At 49.0% G+C, this 19,127-nt stretch overlaps 1 protein-coding gene across 1 annotated transcript in view; it reads left to right on the plus strand.

Annotated features, from left to right (window-relative positions):
- IGSF9B (immunoglobulin superfamily member 9B) overlaps positions 1–19,127 on the plus strand; it is a 1,080,599-nt gene that overhangs the window by 387,694 nt on the left and 673,778 nt on the right. Inside the window, exon 7 of the mRNA XM_069224455.1 lies at positions 9,613–9,758. Coding sequence (XP_069080556.1) covers positions 9,613–9,758 — 146 coding nt within the window. The remainder of the gene's footprint in view (positions 1–9,612; positions 9,759–19,127) is intronic.

Here is a 19,127-nt window from a genome sequence, read left to right on the forward strand (position 1 = left end):
ACCAATGTCGACCGAAGTTAATTACCGTGTAAATTTTGCTGACACGTAATAATGCAATTTTATACTACTGGCATTTGTGTCATTTATATTGTACCATCAGACCGCCTCCCTTTAGAGTTTACCATCCATGTCTTAATAGTATTATCGGTCACTGCATTTCATGTTCAAGGCTGTGTTGACTTGTGGGCCTACTTAACACAAATGTTACAGCGAGGTAAAGGTAACCAATTTTGTAATTTCACCCTTTTGCACAAATACATGTTATTTTTATAAAATAGCCATCGAACGTGTGTCATACTTCATTATCGGAGCTATCCTCTCCGACACATATTGTCTGTCGTGGAGGAGTCAGTCATTGCAGGGTCATTTTAATGATTTGGGGGGCCCTGGACCAAATGTATTTTGGGGACCCCTGTTAAGAACAGCTTTGAATTCATGATCCAGTTTTAGCTCTTTCATGTCCTCTTTTACCAGATCACTGACAGTGCACAGGCATACTCGTCCAAATACTAAATGTGTTTACATCTAAAATTCAGGGCTAGTGATGGTTTCATTATTGTAACACAGCAGCAGCTCACTAATATTACTGCAAATAATCTCTGCAAAACCCTCCCATTTCTCAGATGTGAGGTTCTCTTTTGATCTAAAAGAAACTTTCTTATGGATGTTGCAATAAACATAAACACATTTCTCTGCAAAATGTCTTGAACTAAATCTCACACATCACCTAGAGTAAAAAATAATTGAATGAAAACGGCATTTAAAACAATCTATTCAAAAATTATTAAAGGTCATCAGGGCAAAACTGCATAGCCAAGCTGGCTCTGTCAGGGCGCCCCATGAAAGGCTGCTGCCCTGAGCCAGAGCCCACTTTACTCATGCCTTAAAACGCATCTGAGTCTTTGAACAGGATATCTTGATATTACAAATAAGGATTAGACTTGACAAAAATATGCAATTGTGCAGTTCAAACCGAATTATTATTGGGTTGCTCTGCCAAGGTTAAAAATTAAAGATGGTTAATGGGCCTTTTATCTCCCCGTCCTAATACATCAGTTATTTGTTTCGGTCAGCCTTGAAAGCTGAACCCCAGTTCTACCCTGGAAAATACAAGAATTATTGTCTCCCTAACCTAAGTGACATTCTGCCATCACCGTACTATAAGCCTAATTGAGTCTCCATGGTGGTGACAACCTAGGTATTATGTGCTCATTCTTCAAAATGGCTATGCACCCTCTATCGCCAGCCCCCTTCTCATGAAACAGCCATTAGCAACCAGTTGGTCCAGTATGGGCTGCCATCCCTTTGAATTTTATAAACACTTGTTTTATTTTGTCATGGTCTTTTTAAAACTTTGTTTTGGGCGCAGCAGGGCCCTGCCCAATATTAAACAATGTAGAAGTAAAAATATTATATTGCCATAATAGTTACTTTCAGTGAAGGGAACTACTTTGTGTGAAGACGTTCTCGTTGTGAAAGAGCAGATTTGCTGTCACTCAGAGTGAAGTTAGCCAATGACTGAAGAGGAACTGTCTCAATGCCCGATGCGGTATGCCTTAGTAGGTAAAAGAAAAATGTGAATAACAGACCGATCGATGAAGAGGGTTGGCTGAAAACCCATGTATGTAAGTATACTATGTATATAATGTTAGTAAAATCAGAAGGACTTGGCGTACCCTATCACCACACCATCTGGCAAACTGCTCATGCACTTACTGTTGGCAGTTTGATTGCCTTTGGCTCAGTTTTGGAAACAGGAGCTCACACCACCTCGTCATGTCTGTTTACATGAGTGAAAAACTGACTGCACTTCTACGTCGCAAAGCTAAATTCATAAAGATGTGGAAGCCTTTTATGATATATATGAAAAGAAACACAACATATAGAGGTGGTGCAACTAGTAGTTCTAATGTCCTCCATCGTTCAGCTATAGATGGGATGTCTTTAATCTCAATGTCCTCTTCTGGCAATTAAACGAAGTCTTAAACCTGGATGTCGCGTTATTGGTTATTTTGACAAACACTTAAATGTATTTTCAAAGTGACATAATATTCATTAATGTGATTATGACTTTTACCAGTATGACTATGTTGAATTGCCTACTGTAGAATATATATATAAACAGTTAAAAAAAAGTCTTGGCTAATGCGAGACATAATAACATCTTCCACACCTGACTTGGATACCGACTCCATTGCCTTCCATGTCTGCAGGAACATACCCACTCTTCCCACATTTGAACAGGCAGGAATGTTTAAGATTGAGTGACATAGTTCTCCCTTTGACCCCAAGGGCATCGCAGATCTCACACCTTGCCCCACCCCTAACCATGTAGCACCCTCCTTATTGATTCTAGGAGGAGAGCAGGGAGTGAAAAGAACAGAAATGAAAATGGCCTTTATAGCTCAGTTTGCGTTCTGTTTTTAGCGCTGGCTTTATAGCCCCTTTGAGCTGGGTTAGTTACTGCGAGTTATGCCAAAAAGCAAACCAGGAGTTGCAGATACTACACCTACTGCCTTCTAATCGTCATCAATATGTACATAGGTTTTACCATCCTTCTGATGGATACAACTACCTGTGGATTCCTCACCTCATGAATACTCCCATGGCGCCAGCATTCAACGGAAATCTTCTTACTAGTCTCTGCACGTCGACGAGGACGTCACTGTCTCGCACGCGACGCCGTCTGACGTCATACAGGCAATAAGAGGTCCTCGACGACGTGCGGACGTCAGTTCCCTTTTTTCCGTGCATTCGAAACGGTTATCTTCGAGGGAGCAACTGTTACTCTTGCGGTTACAGTGTATATCTTGTTGCGTACTCTTTCTCTGTGGAAATAATGTCGCAGAGAAAGTCTGGATTTAAGCCTTGTCGTGAGTGCGGAGGCAAGATGTCGGTGACGGATACTCATTCCGATTGCCTTTGGTGTTTGAGCTCCGACCACGACGTCTCGACTTGTGATTCATGTCAGCACATGAATCCGAAGGCCCTTAAAGAACGTGAGGCAAAGCTGTTTATGGCCAAGTCAAAGGAGAAGCATCACAAGAAGTCTTCTCCAAGACATCGGCGTCATCGAGACTCCCGGCGCCGTAGAGAATCTCGGCGTCATTCAAGGGAGGCTCGTTCCAGGTCTCCGGATCGGCGCCGAAAGACATGGGAGATCAGCCCCACGGTGACGCCGCATCCTTCGACGCCGTTGCCCTCTCCGGCGTCACCAACTTCGCCTGGACAGGCGTCGGTGATTGAGGTATTGGAGCCTCAAGTGTTTTCTCCGGCGCAGACGCCGAGGCCGGAGTCGGGGTCGCCTCCGAGACAGGCACCCCAGTATCCGGCTTTTCCCACCCCTGGAGCCGATAGTTCCGCATTCTTGAATGCGATGTATGCCATCTTCCCACAGATGGCTCCAGGGGGTGCTCCGGCTGGGCCTTTGGCCTTTTCTTTGGGTGATCCTGCGCCTCTTCGGCCGGCACCCTTTATGCCCTTTCTCCCGTTTGGGAACGTGGGCTCGGCGCCAGTGTCGGCGCCGGTGGCCGCTCCGGTGTCTTCGGAGGGATTGGCCCCAGGGATTTCCATCCCGTCGACGTCGAGATTTCGGCCTGTGACTCCGGTGGGTCCATCTGTTTCAGCTGCTCTTCAGTCGGCGCCGAAGTTCGGCGGAGGCATTGTCGACTCCGCGGATTGAGCAACGACTGCATTCAAGGAGGCGTGCTCTCCGGGTACTAGAAGAGCAGGAGTACCAACGAGCCCTAGAGGAAGGAGAGCTAGAGGACTCGGGTGATGGGCTGCGTGGACTGGAGTCGGCCAGTGGGCTGGACACTTCCCCTGAGTGGGATCTTTCGTCCCCGGGGGAATATACTGAGGAAGCTGCTTCCTTTCATACAGTGGTACGGAAGGCAGCTAGTTTTTTGGACCTGCCTTTGCCGGTGGTGGAGGCGAAACAAAACCTTTTGACGGAGGTGTTGCATCCGGCCTCAGCCGCGGCGGAGCCTCTGTTACCTTTTAATGACGCTCTGCTGGATCCGGTTTTAGAGGTGTGGAAGAGGCCGGCATCTTCCCCAGCAGTTCACAGAGCCGTGGCCAGGAGGTATCGGACGGCTCCAACTGATCCTGGTTTCCTATCTAGGCACCCTACGCCGGAGAGCTTGGTAGTGCAGGCCTCCTGTTCGTCCAAGTCAGCGCCTGGTTCTTTCCCGACGGTGCCTGGGGACAGAGACTCAAAAAAGCTAGAGGCGCAGTCGAAGAAGATTTTTTCGTCCTGCAGTCTGGCGTTAAAAGCCACTAATGCGACCTGTATCCTGGGGAGGTATATTCATGCTCTGATGGATGACATCTCCTCTTCGTTTACAGAGCTTCCCCAGGGTCTTTTGGATCTTGTCTCTGATGCCCAGGCTGCTGCGACCCAAATTATCCAGACGGGACTGGATACCACCGACTCGGTAGCCAGAGCAATGGGCACAACTGTGGTGGAAAGGAGACAGGCCTGGCTCCGTAACTCGGGCTTTTCGGCAGATGTACAGTCCACATTGTTGGATCTCCCGTTTGATGGGGACAAACTGTTTGGGGCTAAGGCTGATTCGGCCTTGGAACGTTTTAAGGAGAGCAGGGCCACGGCTAAGTCGTTGGGACTCCAAGCTCCTTCTTCCACGGCCTCTTCCAGATTCTTCAGGAGGTTTCGTGGATTTGGGCGTGGCTCTTCCTCCTCTTCCTTTCGGGGAAGATATCAGCAACCTGCCTCTTCCCATCCCTATAGATCTTTTAGGGGGAGGGGTAGGGTCCGCACCAGGGGAGCCTCTCAGCAGCACTCTGCCTCTTCCTCATCCTCTGGCGGGGTGCAGCAGGGGAAGCAGCCTTAGGCTTCCACCATTTCCCACTCACTCCTCTCCTGTAGGGGGAAGATTACAGCATTTTCTCACCAAATGGGAGACTGTTACGTCGGACACTTGGGTTCTCAGTGTTGTGGGAAAAGGCTACACCCTTCCCTTTCGGGAGTTTCCACCCCTCATCCCGCCCGCCCTTCGTATTGTTCACAAGAACACCTCCTGTTGCTAGAACAGGAGGTAGAAGTCCTCCTTTTAAAGGGCGCGGTGGAGTTGGTCCCGGAGCAGGAAAGGGGTCAAGGAGTTTACTCAAGGTATTTCCTGATTCCCAAGAAGGATGGTCGTTTGAGACCAATTCTGGACCTGAGGATCTTGAATTGGTTCCTCAAGCAGGAAAATTTCAAGATGCTGACCCTAGCACAGGTGCTTTTGGCGTTGAACATGGAAGACTGGATGGTGTCTGTCGACTTGCAGGATGCTTACTTTCATATCCCGATACTCAAGTCACACAGGAAGTATCTCCGGTTTGTGGTGGGATCGCAACACTACCAGTTTGGGGTCCTTCCGTTTGGTCTTACTTCAGCACCTCGAGTCTTCACGAAGGTGATGTTGGTGGTTGCGGCAGAGCTCAGAAGGAAGGGGATAGCAGTATTCCCTTACTTGGACGATTGGTTGATCAAAGCCAAGTCCCCGGAGCTTGTGTTGCGTCATCTGCAGTCAACAACCCAGTTGTTGTTCGACCTGGGCTTTTCGGTGAACGAGCCCAAATCTCACCTGGAGCCCTCTCAGCGCCTCCTGTTCATAGGGGCAGTACTGGATACAACATTGGGTCGGGCCTTTCCTCCGCCTCAGCGGATTCAAGATATTCAGGATTTGGTTCCAATGTTTCGAAATGGAGCGGTAGTTCCAGTCCTCAAGGTCCTTCGTCTGCTCGGTCTTTTTGCCTCCTGCATTCTGTTGGTCACGCATGCTCGCTGGCACATGACGGCTCTTCAGTGGTGCCTCCGAAGGCAGTGGTCTCAACACAGAGGGGATCTAGAGGGTACTGTCAAGATCTCCAGAGATGCTGCTGTGGATTTGAAGTGGTGGATTGCAAGCAACAATCTTTCACAAGGAAAGCCGTTCCAGCAGTCGCCACCAGTGGCCACAGTCATAACGGATGCTTCCACTCTAGGGTGGGGAGCTCATCTGGGGGATCTGGAGATCAAAGGTCTTTGGTCTCCAGAGGAACAGATTTTTCACATCAATCTGTTAGAGTTACGGGCTGTACGTCTGGCTCTCAAGGCCTTCCTCCCTTCCCTTCGTGGTCAGTCGGTACAGGTCCTAACGGACAATACTACCACGATGTGGTACATAAACAAGCAGGGAGGAGTGGGGTCGTACCTTCTCTGCAGAGAAGCTCTTCGACTATGGTCCTGGGCAAAGGACCATCGGATTTGCTTGATAGCAAACCATCTGGCCGGAGTCTTGAACGTGCGTGCGGACAGTCTCAGTTGCCACTTCTCGGCAGACCACGAGTGGTGTCTCCATCCAGATCAAGTCCGTTTAATCTTCCAGAAGTGGGGGTTTCCTCGGGTAGATCTGTTCGCCACTTGAGAGAACTCGCATTGTCCGTTGTTCTGCAGCCTTCAGTATCCGATGCAGGAAGTGTTGGGGGACGCGTTTCAAATGACCTGGTGCGGCCAGTTGCTTTACGCGTTTCCTCCCATACCCTTGATTCCTCGAGTATTGAGGAAGATTCGCCAAGACCGGGCTCTAGTAATCTTAATAGCTCCGGATTGGCCAAGGAGGGTGTGGTACTCCGACCTTCTCCAACTCTCAACGTGCCCGCCGCTCCGTCTCCCTTTCAGGGCAGACCTCCTCTCACAGTCGCAGGGGCAGGTTCTACACCCCAACCTCCAGAGTCTGCACCTACATGCCTGGAGATTGAACGGGGCAACCTGAGTTCCTTCTCTCTCCCGCCTGAGGTAGTGGATGTTATATTAGCGGCCAGGCGACACTCCACTAAATCTATCTACGCTAATAGGTGGTCTAAATTTGTTGCGTGGTGTGGAGAGAGGCAGATTGATCCTTTACATGCTCATCTATCGGACGTTTTGTCTTTTGCTCTATCTCTGGCGCAGAAAGGTTGTGCAGTGGCTACCATTAAAGGTTATTTATCGGCCTTGTCAGCCTTCATATGTCTTCCAGACCAACCATCTTTATTTAAATCCCCTATTGTTATCAGATTCTTGAAAGGTCTTCTAAATCAATATCCTCCAAAGCCATTCGTTATGCCGCAATGGGATTTGTCCTTAGTCCTGACTTTCCTTATGGGGTCCCCTTTTGAACCTATGCATTCTTGCCCCTTGAGGTATTTGGTTTTAAAAACAGTCTTCCTGATAGCTATAACATCAGCAAGGAGAGTGAGTGAGTTGCAGGCCTTATCAGTAAAACCCCCTTATACAACTTTTTATGGGGATAAGGTGGTGTTGAGGACCAAGGCTGCTTTCCTCCCGAAGGTTGTTTCACCCTTCCATTTGGCTCAGGCAATTACTTTGTCCACGTTCTATCCTCCGCCTCATCCTTCCAAAGAGGAAGAAAGACTGCACCGTCTGGACCCAAAGAGAGCGTTGAGCTTCTTTATCGATAGAACAAAGGATTTCAGGCTGGAGGATCAGCTGTTTATTGGATACGTGGGCAAGAGGAGAGGAAAGGCAGTCCACAAGAGAACACTATCCAGGTGGGTTGTTCTTTGCATTAAAATATGTTACTCTTTGGCAAAGAAGGATCCTCCTGAGGGCATTAGAGCTCATTCCACCAGAGCTAAGTCGGCCACTTCGGCCTTAGCCAGAGGTGTTCCTGTGGTCGACATCTGCAAGGCCGCAACTTGGTCATCCCTTCACACTTTTGCAAAACATTACTGTTTAGATTCTGAGGTTAGAAGGGACGGCCATTTTGCACGGTCAGTGCTGCAGGATTTCTTGGTTTGACCATTTAGGCACCCACCGCCGGGCGTGGTACTGCTTTGGGACTCTATTCATGAGGTGAGGAATCCACAGGTAGTTGTATCCATCAGAAGAACGAGTTACTTACCTTCGGTAACGACTTTTCTGGTGGATACATTAGCTACCTGTGGATTCCTCACGGTCCCACCCGCCTCCCCGTTGCCTTTATGGTCTTGCCAAGTAATCCTTGAGTGCGCTCCTCTTGGTCTTTGAGGGTGCGATAGATGTATATATATAATATATTTATATATATATAGGTATATGTGTATATATCTTTATGTATATACTTGGTGTGTGTATATATTTTAAAAGAGAGAGTTTTATATATATATATATATATATATGTACATAAAAAGATTTACAGTTATTCATACAATGTGGTGTATTTTTACAATATAATGGATGTTGCTTTGTTCTTTCATTGCATTGCCTGGTTGTTCTCATGCACGTAAAAAATGATTGGTACTGACGTCCGCACGTCGTCGAGGACCTCTTATTGCCTGTATGACGTCAGACGGCGTCGCGTGCGAGACAGTGACGTCCTCGTCGACGTGCAGAGACTAGTAAGAAGATTTCCGTTGAATGCTGGCGCCATGGGAGTATTCATGAGGTGAGGAATCCACAGGTAGCTAATGTATCCACCAGAAAAGTCGTTACCGAAGGTAAGTAACTCGTTCATCAGGGACATACACTCGCTTTAACACCCTGAAGTCGAAGTTTTAACCATGAATAAACCTCCCTTCGTCTCCCCTTACAAGAAACTCTAATAGGAAACACTCAAGAAGGGAAAACTGGCATGGTGATCTCTCTCGTGCTTCTCGCTGGAGACACTGGGAGCAACCTACAGTGTAATGGAGTGTGACAAATGGAACTGCACTCTTAGCCTCCTCCCTTGGAAGGGATCAGGGTGAAAATAACTTTGGGATGAGCAGGGGAACTGTACCCTCAACTTCCTTTTTCCTTTTTGTACAGAAACAAGGATAGAAGTAACCACTGTGACATGTGCAGGGGAACTGTAACCCCAGCAACAGACAGGCTTGAAATACCCTCAGTGACATGAGCTGAAGAACTGGCACCTCACCTTCCTTTATGTGCAGGAACCAGGATAAAATGCTGACAGTGGCAAGAACTTTAGAAATATACATACAGCGTCCTTTATGTGCAAACCCTAGAAGTAACCACAGTTTAATAAGCTAAGAAATTGGACGATCAGAATTCTTTATGTGCAAGGTATTACATTAACTGCTTTAACTGAACCCATGGTTACATCAGTGAGTGGGTGCTCGGATGATACCCACTGTGATGTGGGTTGTGGGGTACAACTGTACCTTAATTTCTCCTTAAATCGGTACTAGAAAGGAAATACCTGCATTGGGATGGGGATCGACATCATAATTGTACCCTCCGCTCCCACTTTAGAGGAACACCAAAGTAAGATGGGTACTTGGAAAAATATCTATGCCCACAATTAGACGTGGGACTGAGCAGCTGTCCTCTTGGTTGACACTAGAGCGAAAGGTTGAGCACTAGGCACACTCTTACCCACCCAAGCTACTTACTGTATGTTGATCCATATGACTTTGTGCTTCTGCGAGGAATACTTCAGGCTCCTGGTTAAGGCACAAAAATCAATCTTAACAGACAAATTATATCAATACCATTTAAAATCCAGTAAGCTAATAGATTTAGTTTTGCCTTGAAGCAGGATGAAAGGTAAGTGCCCTGGTATCACATATGTTTTTTTTTGCTTGTGGTCCTTACTTTTGTCTGTCTAGGTTATTTGTTTCTCTTCTCTCTTCCTCCCACAGTGACTTAAAGCTGAGAGTGCGGATCCTCATTGATGGAACGCTGATCATTTTCCGAGTGAAACCAGAGGATGCTGGGAAGTACACCTGTGTCCCTAGCAATAGCCTGGGCCGCTCCCCGTCTGCATCTGCCTTTTTGACCGTGCAGTGTAAGTGCTATTGGCAACCGCATGTCTTAAAGATTATTTTCAGCCTCGCATGTGGCTCCAACGTCCTGGATCAGTACCTCACCTTGAGGTAAACTCTCTAATCGCTTTTATTTCCTCTTTGTTCCTGACAGGGTGTGAGGGGACCATCCCCCTCAGGCAGTTCCACACAAAAGTTCTTACCTCCTCCCGCTGTACTATCTTACCCCCTTCAGCTGCACGTCCGCACCACCTTTCTTTGAAGCATCTTCAGCATCAAAATGTGTACTCACTGACATTACTTGCCTCATCTTCATCTTTCACACCACCATTTTGTGTTCATATGATAACCACTGCTTATGTCAGTGCCTGTACTGTTCTAGTAGACCTGTAGTAATTGTGTATCTATGGGGTGCTTTTTATGGTCTCTTGGCCAGCCAGTGGTCTAGGTGACCACTGTCCGAGCAACAGTTTGAGATCAGCTCAATGCCACAGAAACGACTGGCCACCGTGGGTCTTCTCTTCAGAGACTGGTCAGAAAGTAGGAAGTGGCACGATGGCTGAAACTCAGTATACCTAGATGGTTGTATCTCAGGCTTGGCACTTATGTGAATCCTTTTTGTATAACCAACTTGACCTACTCTTGTTACCAGCAGTGCGTAAAATATAGAAGACATGAAAGACTGTAATGATTAAGTAATAACAGTTCTGATGGATACTACTACCTGTGGATTCCTCACCTAAAGAATTTTCCCCACACCCCAACATTCAACGGAAATTTTCTTCTAGCTCTGCACGTCGACGATGACGTCACAATTGCCCGACTCCTATGCGACGCCGTATGGCATCATCCAGGCAATAAGAGGTCCTCGTCGACGTGCAGATGTCAGTTCCCTTTTTTCTGTGCCTTCGAGTAACGTTTTTTTCGAGGCTACCAGGGAGCTACTGTTTCACTTTGTGTGTAACAATGTCGCAGCCAAGGAAGTCGGGTTTTAAACCCTGTAGGGAGTGCGGAGGTCGAATGTCGGTCACAGACCCACACAAAAATTGTTTGTGGTGTCTCAGTTCTGACCATGAAGTCGAGGCGTGTGGTTCATGTTCAGCGCATGAATCTGAAGGCCCTTGAGGAGCGGGAGGCCAAGTTGTTCCTGGCAAGGTCCAAGAAGAAGGAGAAGCATCATCGCCGTGAGTCTTCTTCTAAGTCCTCTAGATCTCACCGGCGTCATCGAGACTCCTGGCGCCGGCATTGATCGCGGCGCCGGTCAAGTAAGGACCGCTCCCGTTCGAGGTCGCCATCAGCTCGGCGTCGACCGACTTGGGAGGTCAGTCCAACTGTTACACCTCTGCCTCCGACGACTCCAGCTTCCCCGACGTCTCCACTGTCGGTCTTTGAGGTTGATCCGCATCAGGAGCCGAGGGCCTCTCCATCGCAGATGGAGATGCCTGAGCCGACGCCGGCTTCGCCTCATGCACCGGCTCCACAAGGTTATCTGGCATTCCTGGCGCCCGGCACGGACCCGGCTGCATTCCTCAATGCAATGTTCAACATCTTCACCGCCATGGCGCCGGGAGGTGTGCTTACGGGGCCTTCAGGTCCATTCGCCTTCAACATGGGTGTTCCGGCTTCATATAGACCGACACCCTTCATGCCTTTTCTTCCTTCGGGAAGTGCTGGTTCGGTGCCGGTACCAATGGCATCGCCTAAAAGACCGGTGATGCCGACGACGTCCACCACCCCGGCGCCGATGAGTTCGCCACAGCTTCAATCAACCTTGAAGAAGCCTATGGCACCGGTGGATCCAGCGTCGGATGACTCCGATGGTCGACGCCGTCCGAGGTCTTTGGCTTCGGCTGACGCCTTATCGATGCCGGGGATTTAATCCAGGCTCCGCTCCAGAAGGTTGGCTCTGAGGCTGCTAGAGGAGCAGGAGTATGAGAAGCAGCTCTTGGAGGAGGGAGAGATTGTGGAGCCACTAGGGGACCTGCAAGGCTTGGACAAGGCGAGTGGTTTAGACACTTCCCCAGAGTGGGACTTGGCTTCTCCAGGGGAGTATACTGAGGAGGCTGCATCTTTTCATGTGGTGGTCCGGAAGGCAGCAGACTTTTTGGACCTTCCTCTTCCAGCTGCGGATGTCAAGACCAACATTCTCACTGAGGTTTTGCATCCATCGTCAGCTGTGGCAGAGCCGCTTCTTCCGTTTAATGAGGCGACCCTATTATAGAGGTGTGGAAGAAGCCTGTGACTTCGACTGCCGTGAACAGGTCGGTGGCAAGAAGGTATTGAGTGGCTCCAGGTGATCCAGCGTTCTTATCCAGACACCCGACTCCGGAGAGTTTGGTTGTGCAGGCTTCATGTTCCTCTCGCTCTGCTCCGGGATCTTTTCCAGGTGGTCCTGCGGACAGGGAGTCTAAGAGAATCGACCAGTCGGCTAAGAAGGCGTTCTCTTCGTGTAGCATGGCCCTCAAATCTATGAATGCTACTTGTATTTTAGGGCGGTATATTTATGCTCTTATGGACGAGGCCAAGGGGCACTCTGGATTGCCTCAAGAAGTGATTAACCTTTTGACGGACGCTCAGGCTATTCAATCTGGGCTAGACACCTCGGACTCTGTGGCCAGGGCTACGGGCACATCCATAGCGACAAGACAACATGCCTGGCTACGGTCTTCAGGATTTTCTCCTGATGTACAGACAACCCTGCTCGACCTGCCCTTTGATGGGGACAAACTATTTGGAGCAAAAGCTGACTCTGCCTTGGAGCGGTTCAAGGAGAGTATGGCCACGGCAAGATCTTTGGGACTGCAAGCAGCCACCTCCTCTTCCTTAAGATCATTTAGGAGGTTTAGGGGGTTTGGGCGTGGCTCTTCCTTTCGAGGGAGGCTCCAGGCAGCAGGACAGCAATCTTCAGGAGCTCACCCTTATAGATCTTTCAGGGGCAGGGGTAGAGTTTGTACTAGAGGGGCCGCCCAGCAGCACTCTGCCTCTTTCTCCGGAGGGGTGCAGCAAGGAAAGCAGGCTTAGCCCTCCATCACTCCCTTTACACGCATCTTCTGTGGGGGGAGACTGTCTCAATTTCTTCACATGTGGGAGGCAATAACATCGGACTTCTGGGTCACCGAGACTGTGGGGAAAAGTTATACTCTTCCCTTTCGGGAGTTTCACCCTCCCATCCCTCCCCGCCCATCCTTCTGTTTGGAAGACCATCTTCTTTTATTACAACAGGGAGTGCTAATCCTTGTGTTGAAAGGCGCAGTAGAGTTGGTTCCGGAGCAGGAGAGGGGTCAGGGCTGCTATTCAATCCTGGACCTGAGGATTTTGAATTGGTTCCTCAAGCAGGAAAAGTTGAAGATGCTGACCCTGTCACAGGTCCTTTTGGCATTGAACGAAGGAGATTGGATGGTGTCTGTCGACTTGCAGGATGCTTACTTCCATATCCCGATCCTCAAGTCGCACAAGAAGTATCTCCGGTTTGTGGTAGGGTCGCAACACTATCAGTTTGCGGTCCTTCCGTTTGGTCTTACTTCGGCACCTCGAGTCTTCACAAGGCTGATGGCGGTGGTTGCAGCAGAGCTCAGAAGAAGGGGGAATAGCAGTATTTCCTTATCTGGACGATTGGTTGATCAAAGCCAAGTCTCCGGAGCTCCTGCGGCGTCACCTGCAGTCGACAACTCAGTTGTTGTTCGATCTGGGCTTTTCAGTGAACGTGCCCAAATCTCACCTAGAGCCCTCTCAGCTCCTCCTGTTCATAGGGGCAGTACTGGACACAACATTAAATCGGGCCTTTCCTCCGCCGCAGCGGACTCAGGACATTCAGGCGTTGATTCCAATGTTTCAGAATGGAGCAGTCGTTCCAGTCCTCAAGGTCCTTCGTCTGCTCGGTCTGTTCGCTTCTTGCATTCTGCTGGTCACTCATGCATGCTGGCACATGAGGGCTCTTCAGTGGTGCGTCTGCGGGCAGTGGTTTCAACACAAAAGAGATCTCGAGGAATCAATAAGGATCTCCAGAGACGCTGCAGCGGATCTTCGATGGTGGGCTGCGGTCGGCAACCTTTCTCAAGGAAGGCCATTCTCGCTGCCACCTCCAGTGGCCACAGTGATAGCGGATGCTTCCACCCTTGGGTGGGGAGCTCATCTGGGGGACCTGGAGTCAAAGGTCGTTGATCTCCAGTGGAACAGAGGTTTCACATCAATCTGTTGGAATTGCGGGCGATACGTCTGGCTCTCAAGGCCTTCCTCCCTTCCCTTCGCGGTCAGTTGGTTCAACTCCTGACGGACAACATTACCGCGATGTGGTATATAAACAAGCAGGGAGGAGTGGGGTCGTACCTTCCCTGCAGAGAAGCTCTACGGTTCTGGTCCTGGGTTCAGGACCATCGGATTTCCTTGGTAGCAAACCATTTGGCCGGAGTTCTGAATGTGCGTGCAGACGATCTCAGTCGGCGCATCTCGACCGATCACGAGTGGCGTCTTCATCCAGATCTAGTCCTTTACATCTTCCAGAGGTGGGGGTATCCACAGATAGATCTGTTTGCCACTTTTGAGAACATGCACTGCCCGTCATTCTGCAGCCTCCAGTATCCGATGCAAGGAGCTTTGGGGGACGCGTTTCAGTTGGCCTGGAAGGGTCAGATGCTTTACGCGTTTCCCCCCATACCCTTAATTCCTCAGGTTCTGAGGAAGATCTGCCATGACTGGGCCCAAGTTATCTTAATAGCTCCGGATTGGCCAAGAAGGGTGTGGTATTCAGACCTCCTCCTACTCTCTCTGTGCCTTCCGCTCCGTCTCCCTTACAGGGCAGACCTCCTCTCTCAGTCGCAGGGGCAGGTTCTACACCCCCAGAGCCTGCACCTTCATGCCTGGAGATTGAACGGGGCAATCTGAGTTCCTTTTCTCTCCCACCTGAGGTGGTGGAGGTTATATTATCGGCCAGGCAACACTCCACCAAATCCATCTATGCAAGCAGGTGGGCTAAATTTGTGAATTGGTGTGGAGAGAATCAAATTGATCCCTTGAGGGCCCACTTATCTGATATACTGTTGTTTGCATTATTCTTGGCACAGAGGGGGTTGTGCAGTTGCCACTGTTAAGGGTTATTTATCCACGCTGTCGGCTTTTCTGTGCCTTCCAGCCCAACCCTCCTTGTTTAAGTTGCCTTTTGTTTTGAGGTTCATTAAGGGTCTCACTAATAAGTTTCCGCCCACTCCATTCGTTATGCCACAGTGGGATCTTAACTTAGTATTGACCTTTCTTCTGGGCTCACCGTTTGAACCAATGCATTCTTGTCCATTGAGACTTTTAGTTAAACATTTTTTTTTTCTGGTTGCCATAACATCTGCTAGAAGGGTGAGTGAGCTCCAGGCTCTTAGTGTAGAACCCCCATAAACTTCCTTTTACAGGGACAAAGTGGTGTTAAGGACCAAGGCGGCTTTCCTACCGAAGGTTGTTACACCCTTTTGTTTAGGACAGTCCATCACTCTTTCTTCCCTCTATCCTCCACCTCATCCATCCAAGGAGGAAGAGAGGATTCACCGACTTGATCCAAGAAGAGCGTTCAGCTTCTTTGTCGACAGGACGAGGGAGTTTAGACAAGACGATCAGCTCTTCGTCGGTTACGTGGGGAAGAGGAGAGGCAAAGCAGTCCACAAGATAACGCTTTCCAGGTGGGTCATTCTTTGCATCAAATTATGTTATTCTTTAGCAAAGAAGGAACCTCCTGTGGGGCTACGTGCCCATTCCACCAGGGCTAAGGCGGCTTCATCGGCCTTCGCTAGAGGTGTTCCTGTGGTTGACATCTGCAAGGCGGCAACTTGGGCATCCCTCCACACTTTTGCCAAGCATTATGGTTTGGACTCTGAAGTTAGGAGGGATGGCCATTGTGCACGCTCAGTGCTGCAGGATTTCTTGGTTTGACCATTCAGGCACCACCACCGGGGGCGGTACTGCTTTGGGACTCTATTCTTTAGGTGAGGAATCCACAGGTAGTTGTATCCATCAGAAGAGCAAGTTACTTACCTTCGGTAACGCCTTTTCTGGTGGATACACTAGCTACCTGTGGATTCCTTACGGTCCCACCCGCCTCCCCGTTGCCTGTCTGGTCTTACCACAAATTTCTTGGGTGGGTACCCGTTTGCTGTACATATGTATATACTGATGCAATGATTTATATATGTGTATATAGTCGTTTCTGTATATATAAAACAAAAAAAAAGAGAGAACATGTGTATATAAGTATATATTTATGCATATATTTCGTATTGTTTATTTCTATTGGTTATGTTTCATATTAGTGCAAATAAATGTTGGTATATAAGTTTCATTGATGTGTTCATATCACATCTGTAGTGTCAATGTTCTCCTGTTTGCCTCAAAGGCACATAAAAAATGGTGATAACTGACGTATGCACGTCGACGAGGACCTCTTATTGTCTGAAAGACGTCATACGGCGTTGCGTGGGAGTCGGGCAATTGTGACTTCATCGTCGAAGTGCAGAGCTAGAAGAAAATTTCCATTGAATGCTGGCGCATGGGGAAAATTCTTTAGGTGAGGAATCCACAGGTAGCTAGTGTATCCACCAGAAAAGACGTTACCGAAGGTAAGTAACTTGTTCGTTTATCTACTTTTGATTGTATAGATTATAGTTACATAGTTTTGTTGTTTTGATATATACGGGCAATACATTTTTTTTTTAGAACAGGAGCGTCGACCTATTGACTTTGACTGTGCTTGTATACAGTGGCGTTCCAGTCTTTCTGGTGTGTCCCAACAGCAACATGCATGTACCACAGCACATATGCATGCATGTGCATCCGTGGCAGCCATCTAGTAAACTATTCCATTCAGTGTGCATGTGTGTGCTTCTGTTGGACACATATATCGGCAGACTTCGCACCCTAAGAATATCCTCAGTCAGTGCTTAATTTCAGCCGTTGGTTGCTGGTGGGGGGCACTGGCACTTATTTTTGAGGGGCGGAACTTATTTTTCTGCCTCAAGCATTTACTGCGATCAAAAGTCACATATGGGAAAGTCGGAGGAAGAGGAAAAACGTGAAAGCGTTACAAAGGGAGAAAACAGAAAGCTGCACTGCAGCCAGTGGCTATAAATGGATTAGAGACCCGAAGTGGCATCAGGATTACCTGCCTCAGTATTCTGTGCCGGCGCATTTAATTGTAGCTGCTGCTTGTTTCAAAGGAGAGCTATGTGCACCGGCACGTTTTTATTTACTAATTAAGCACTGCCTCAGTCGTCAGGGAGGATATGGAGATTTTTGCTAGAAGTGCTCCCGTGCGGCAGCAGGTGGTATGCAGCTCCGAGGTGACTCCATACTACCTTGGACGTGACAATGCATAGTCTCCTGTTGGACGCTGATATCTGTTCCTTTGTGTACTGTAGGAAGTTGGCTCTGTATATACTATTTCAAAGTAAGAAACAGCATGCACAGAGTCCAAGGGTTCCCCTTAGAGGTAAGATAGTGGCAAAAAGAGATAATTCGAATGCTCTATTGTGTGGTAGTGTGGTCGAGAAGTAGGCTTATCAGAGGGTAGTGTTAAGCATTTGTTGTACACACACAGGCAATAAATGAGGAACACACACTCAAAGAAAATTCCAGGCCAATAGGTTTTTATATAGAAAAATATATTTTCTAAGTTTATTTTAAGAACCACAGGTTCAAGATTTACAATCAATACTTTAAATGAAAGGTACTTCACTCAGGTATCATAGGAACTTTGAATCAGCAAAATAGCATGTACAGTTCTGGCAAAAATGGCAATAAGCTATTTTAAAACTAGGCAAATTTCAACAGTTCCTGGGGGAGGTAAGTATTTGTTAGTTTTGCAGGTAAGTAAACCACCTATAGGGTTCTAAGTTGGGTCCAAGGTAGGCCACTGTTGGGGGTTCAGGGCAACCCCAAAGTTACCACACCAGCAGCTCAGGGCCGGTCAGGTGCAGAGGTCAAAGTGGTGCCCAAAACGCATAGGCTTCAATGGAGAAGGGGGTGCCCCGGTTCCAGTCTGACAGCAGGTAAGTACCCGTGACTTCGAAGGGCAGACCAGGGGGGTTTTGTAGGGGAGCGGGGGTGACAGAAGTCAGCACAAAAAGTACACCCTCAGCGGCACGGGGGCGGCCGGGTGCAGAGTGCAAACAGGCGTCAGGTTTGTAATAGGTTTCAATGGGAGACCTAGGGGTCTCTTCAGCGAAGCAGGCAGGCAAGGGGGGGGGCTCCTCGGGGTAGCCACTACCTGGGCAAGGGAGAGGGCCACCTGGGGGTCGCTCCTGTACTGGAGGTCGGATCCTTCAGGTCCTGGGGGCTGCGGGTGCAGTGTCTTTACCAGGCTTCGGGTTCTTGGAAGCAGGCAGTCGTGTTCAGGGGGAGCTTCTGGATTCCCTCTGCAGGCGTCGCTGGAGGGGCTCAGGGGGGTCAACTCTGGCTACTCACAGGGTCGCAGTCGCTGGGGAGTCCTCCCTGTAGTGTTGTTTCTCCGCAGGTCGAGCCGGGGGCGTCGGGTGCAGAGTGGAAAGTGTCACGCTTCCGGCGGGAAACGTGTGGTCTTTTAAAGTTGCTTCTTTGTTGCAAAGTTGCAGTTTCTTTGGAACAGGGCCGCTGTCCTCAGGAGTTCTTGGTCCTTTTAGATGCAGGGTAATCCTCTGAGGCTTCAGAGGTCGCTGGACCCTGGGGAGCGCGTCGCTGTTGCAGTTTCTCTTGAAGTGGGGAGACAGGCCCGTAGGGCTGGGGCCAAAGCAGTTGGTGTCTCCTTCTTCTCTGCAGGGCTTCAGGTCAGCAGTCCTTCTTCATCTTAGGTTGCAGGAATCTGATTTCCTAGGTTCTGGGGAGCCCCTAAATACTGAATTTAGGGGTGTGTTTAGGTCTGGGAGGGCAGTAGCCAATGGCTACTGTCCTTGAGAGTGGCTACACCCTCTTTGTGCCTCCTCCCTGAGGGGAGTGGGGCACACCCCTATTCCTATTGGGGGAATCCTCCAAAATCAAGATGGAGGATTTCTAAAGGCAGAGGTCACCTCAGCTCAGGACACCTCTTGTTTTTCTCATCATCTCCTCCGGCCTTCCCGCCAAAAGTGGGGCCGTGGCTGGAGTGGGCGGGCATCTCCACTAGCTGGAATGCCCTGTGGCGCTGTAACAAAGGGGGTGAGCCTTTGAGGCTCACCACCAGGTGTTACATTTCCTGCAGGGGGAGGTGAGAAGCACCTCCACACAGTACAGGCTTTGTTACTAGCCACAGAGTGACAAAGGCACTCTCCCCATGTGGCCAGCAATATGTCTGGTGTGTGGCAGGCTGGCAAAACTAGTCAGCCTACACTGGAAGTCAGGTATGTTTTCAGGGGGCATCTCTTAAGATGCCCTCTGGGGTGTATTTCACAATAAAATGTACACTGGCA

This window comes from Pleurodeles waltl, chromosome 3_1, assembly GCF_031143425.1.
Source record: "Pleurodeles waltl isolate 20211129_DDA chromosome 3_1, aPleWal1.hap1.20221129, whole genome shotgun sequence".
In the NCBI taxonomy this organism is placed as follows: Eukaryota; Metazoa; Chordata; class Amphibia; order Caudata; family Salamandridae; genus Pleurodeles; species Pleurodeles waltl.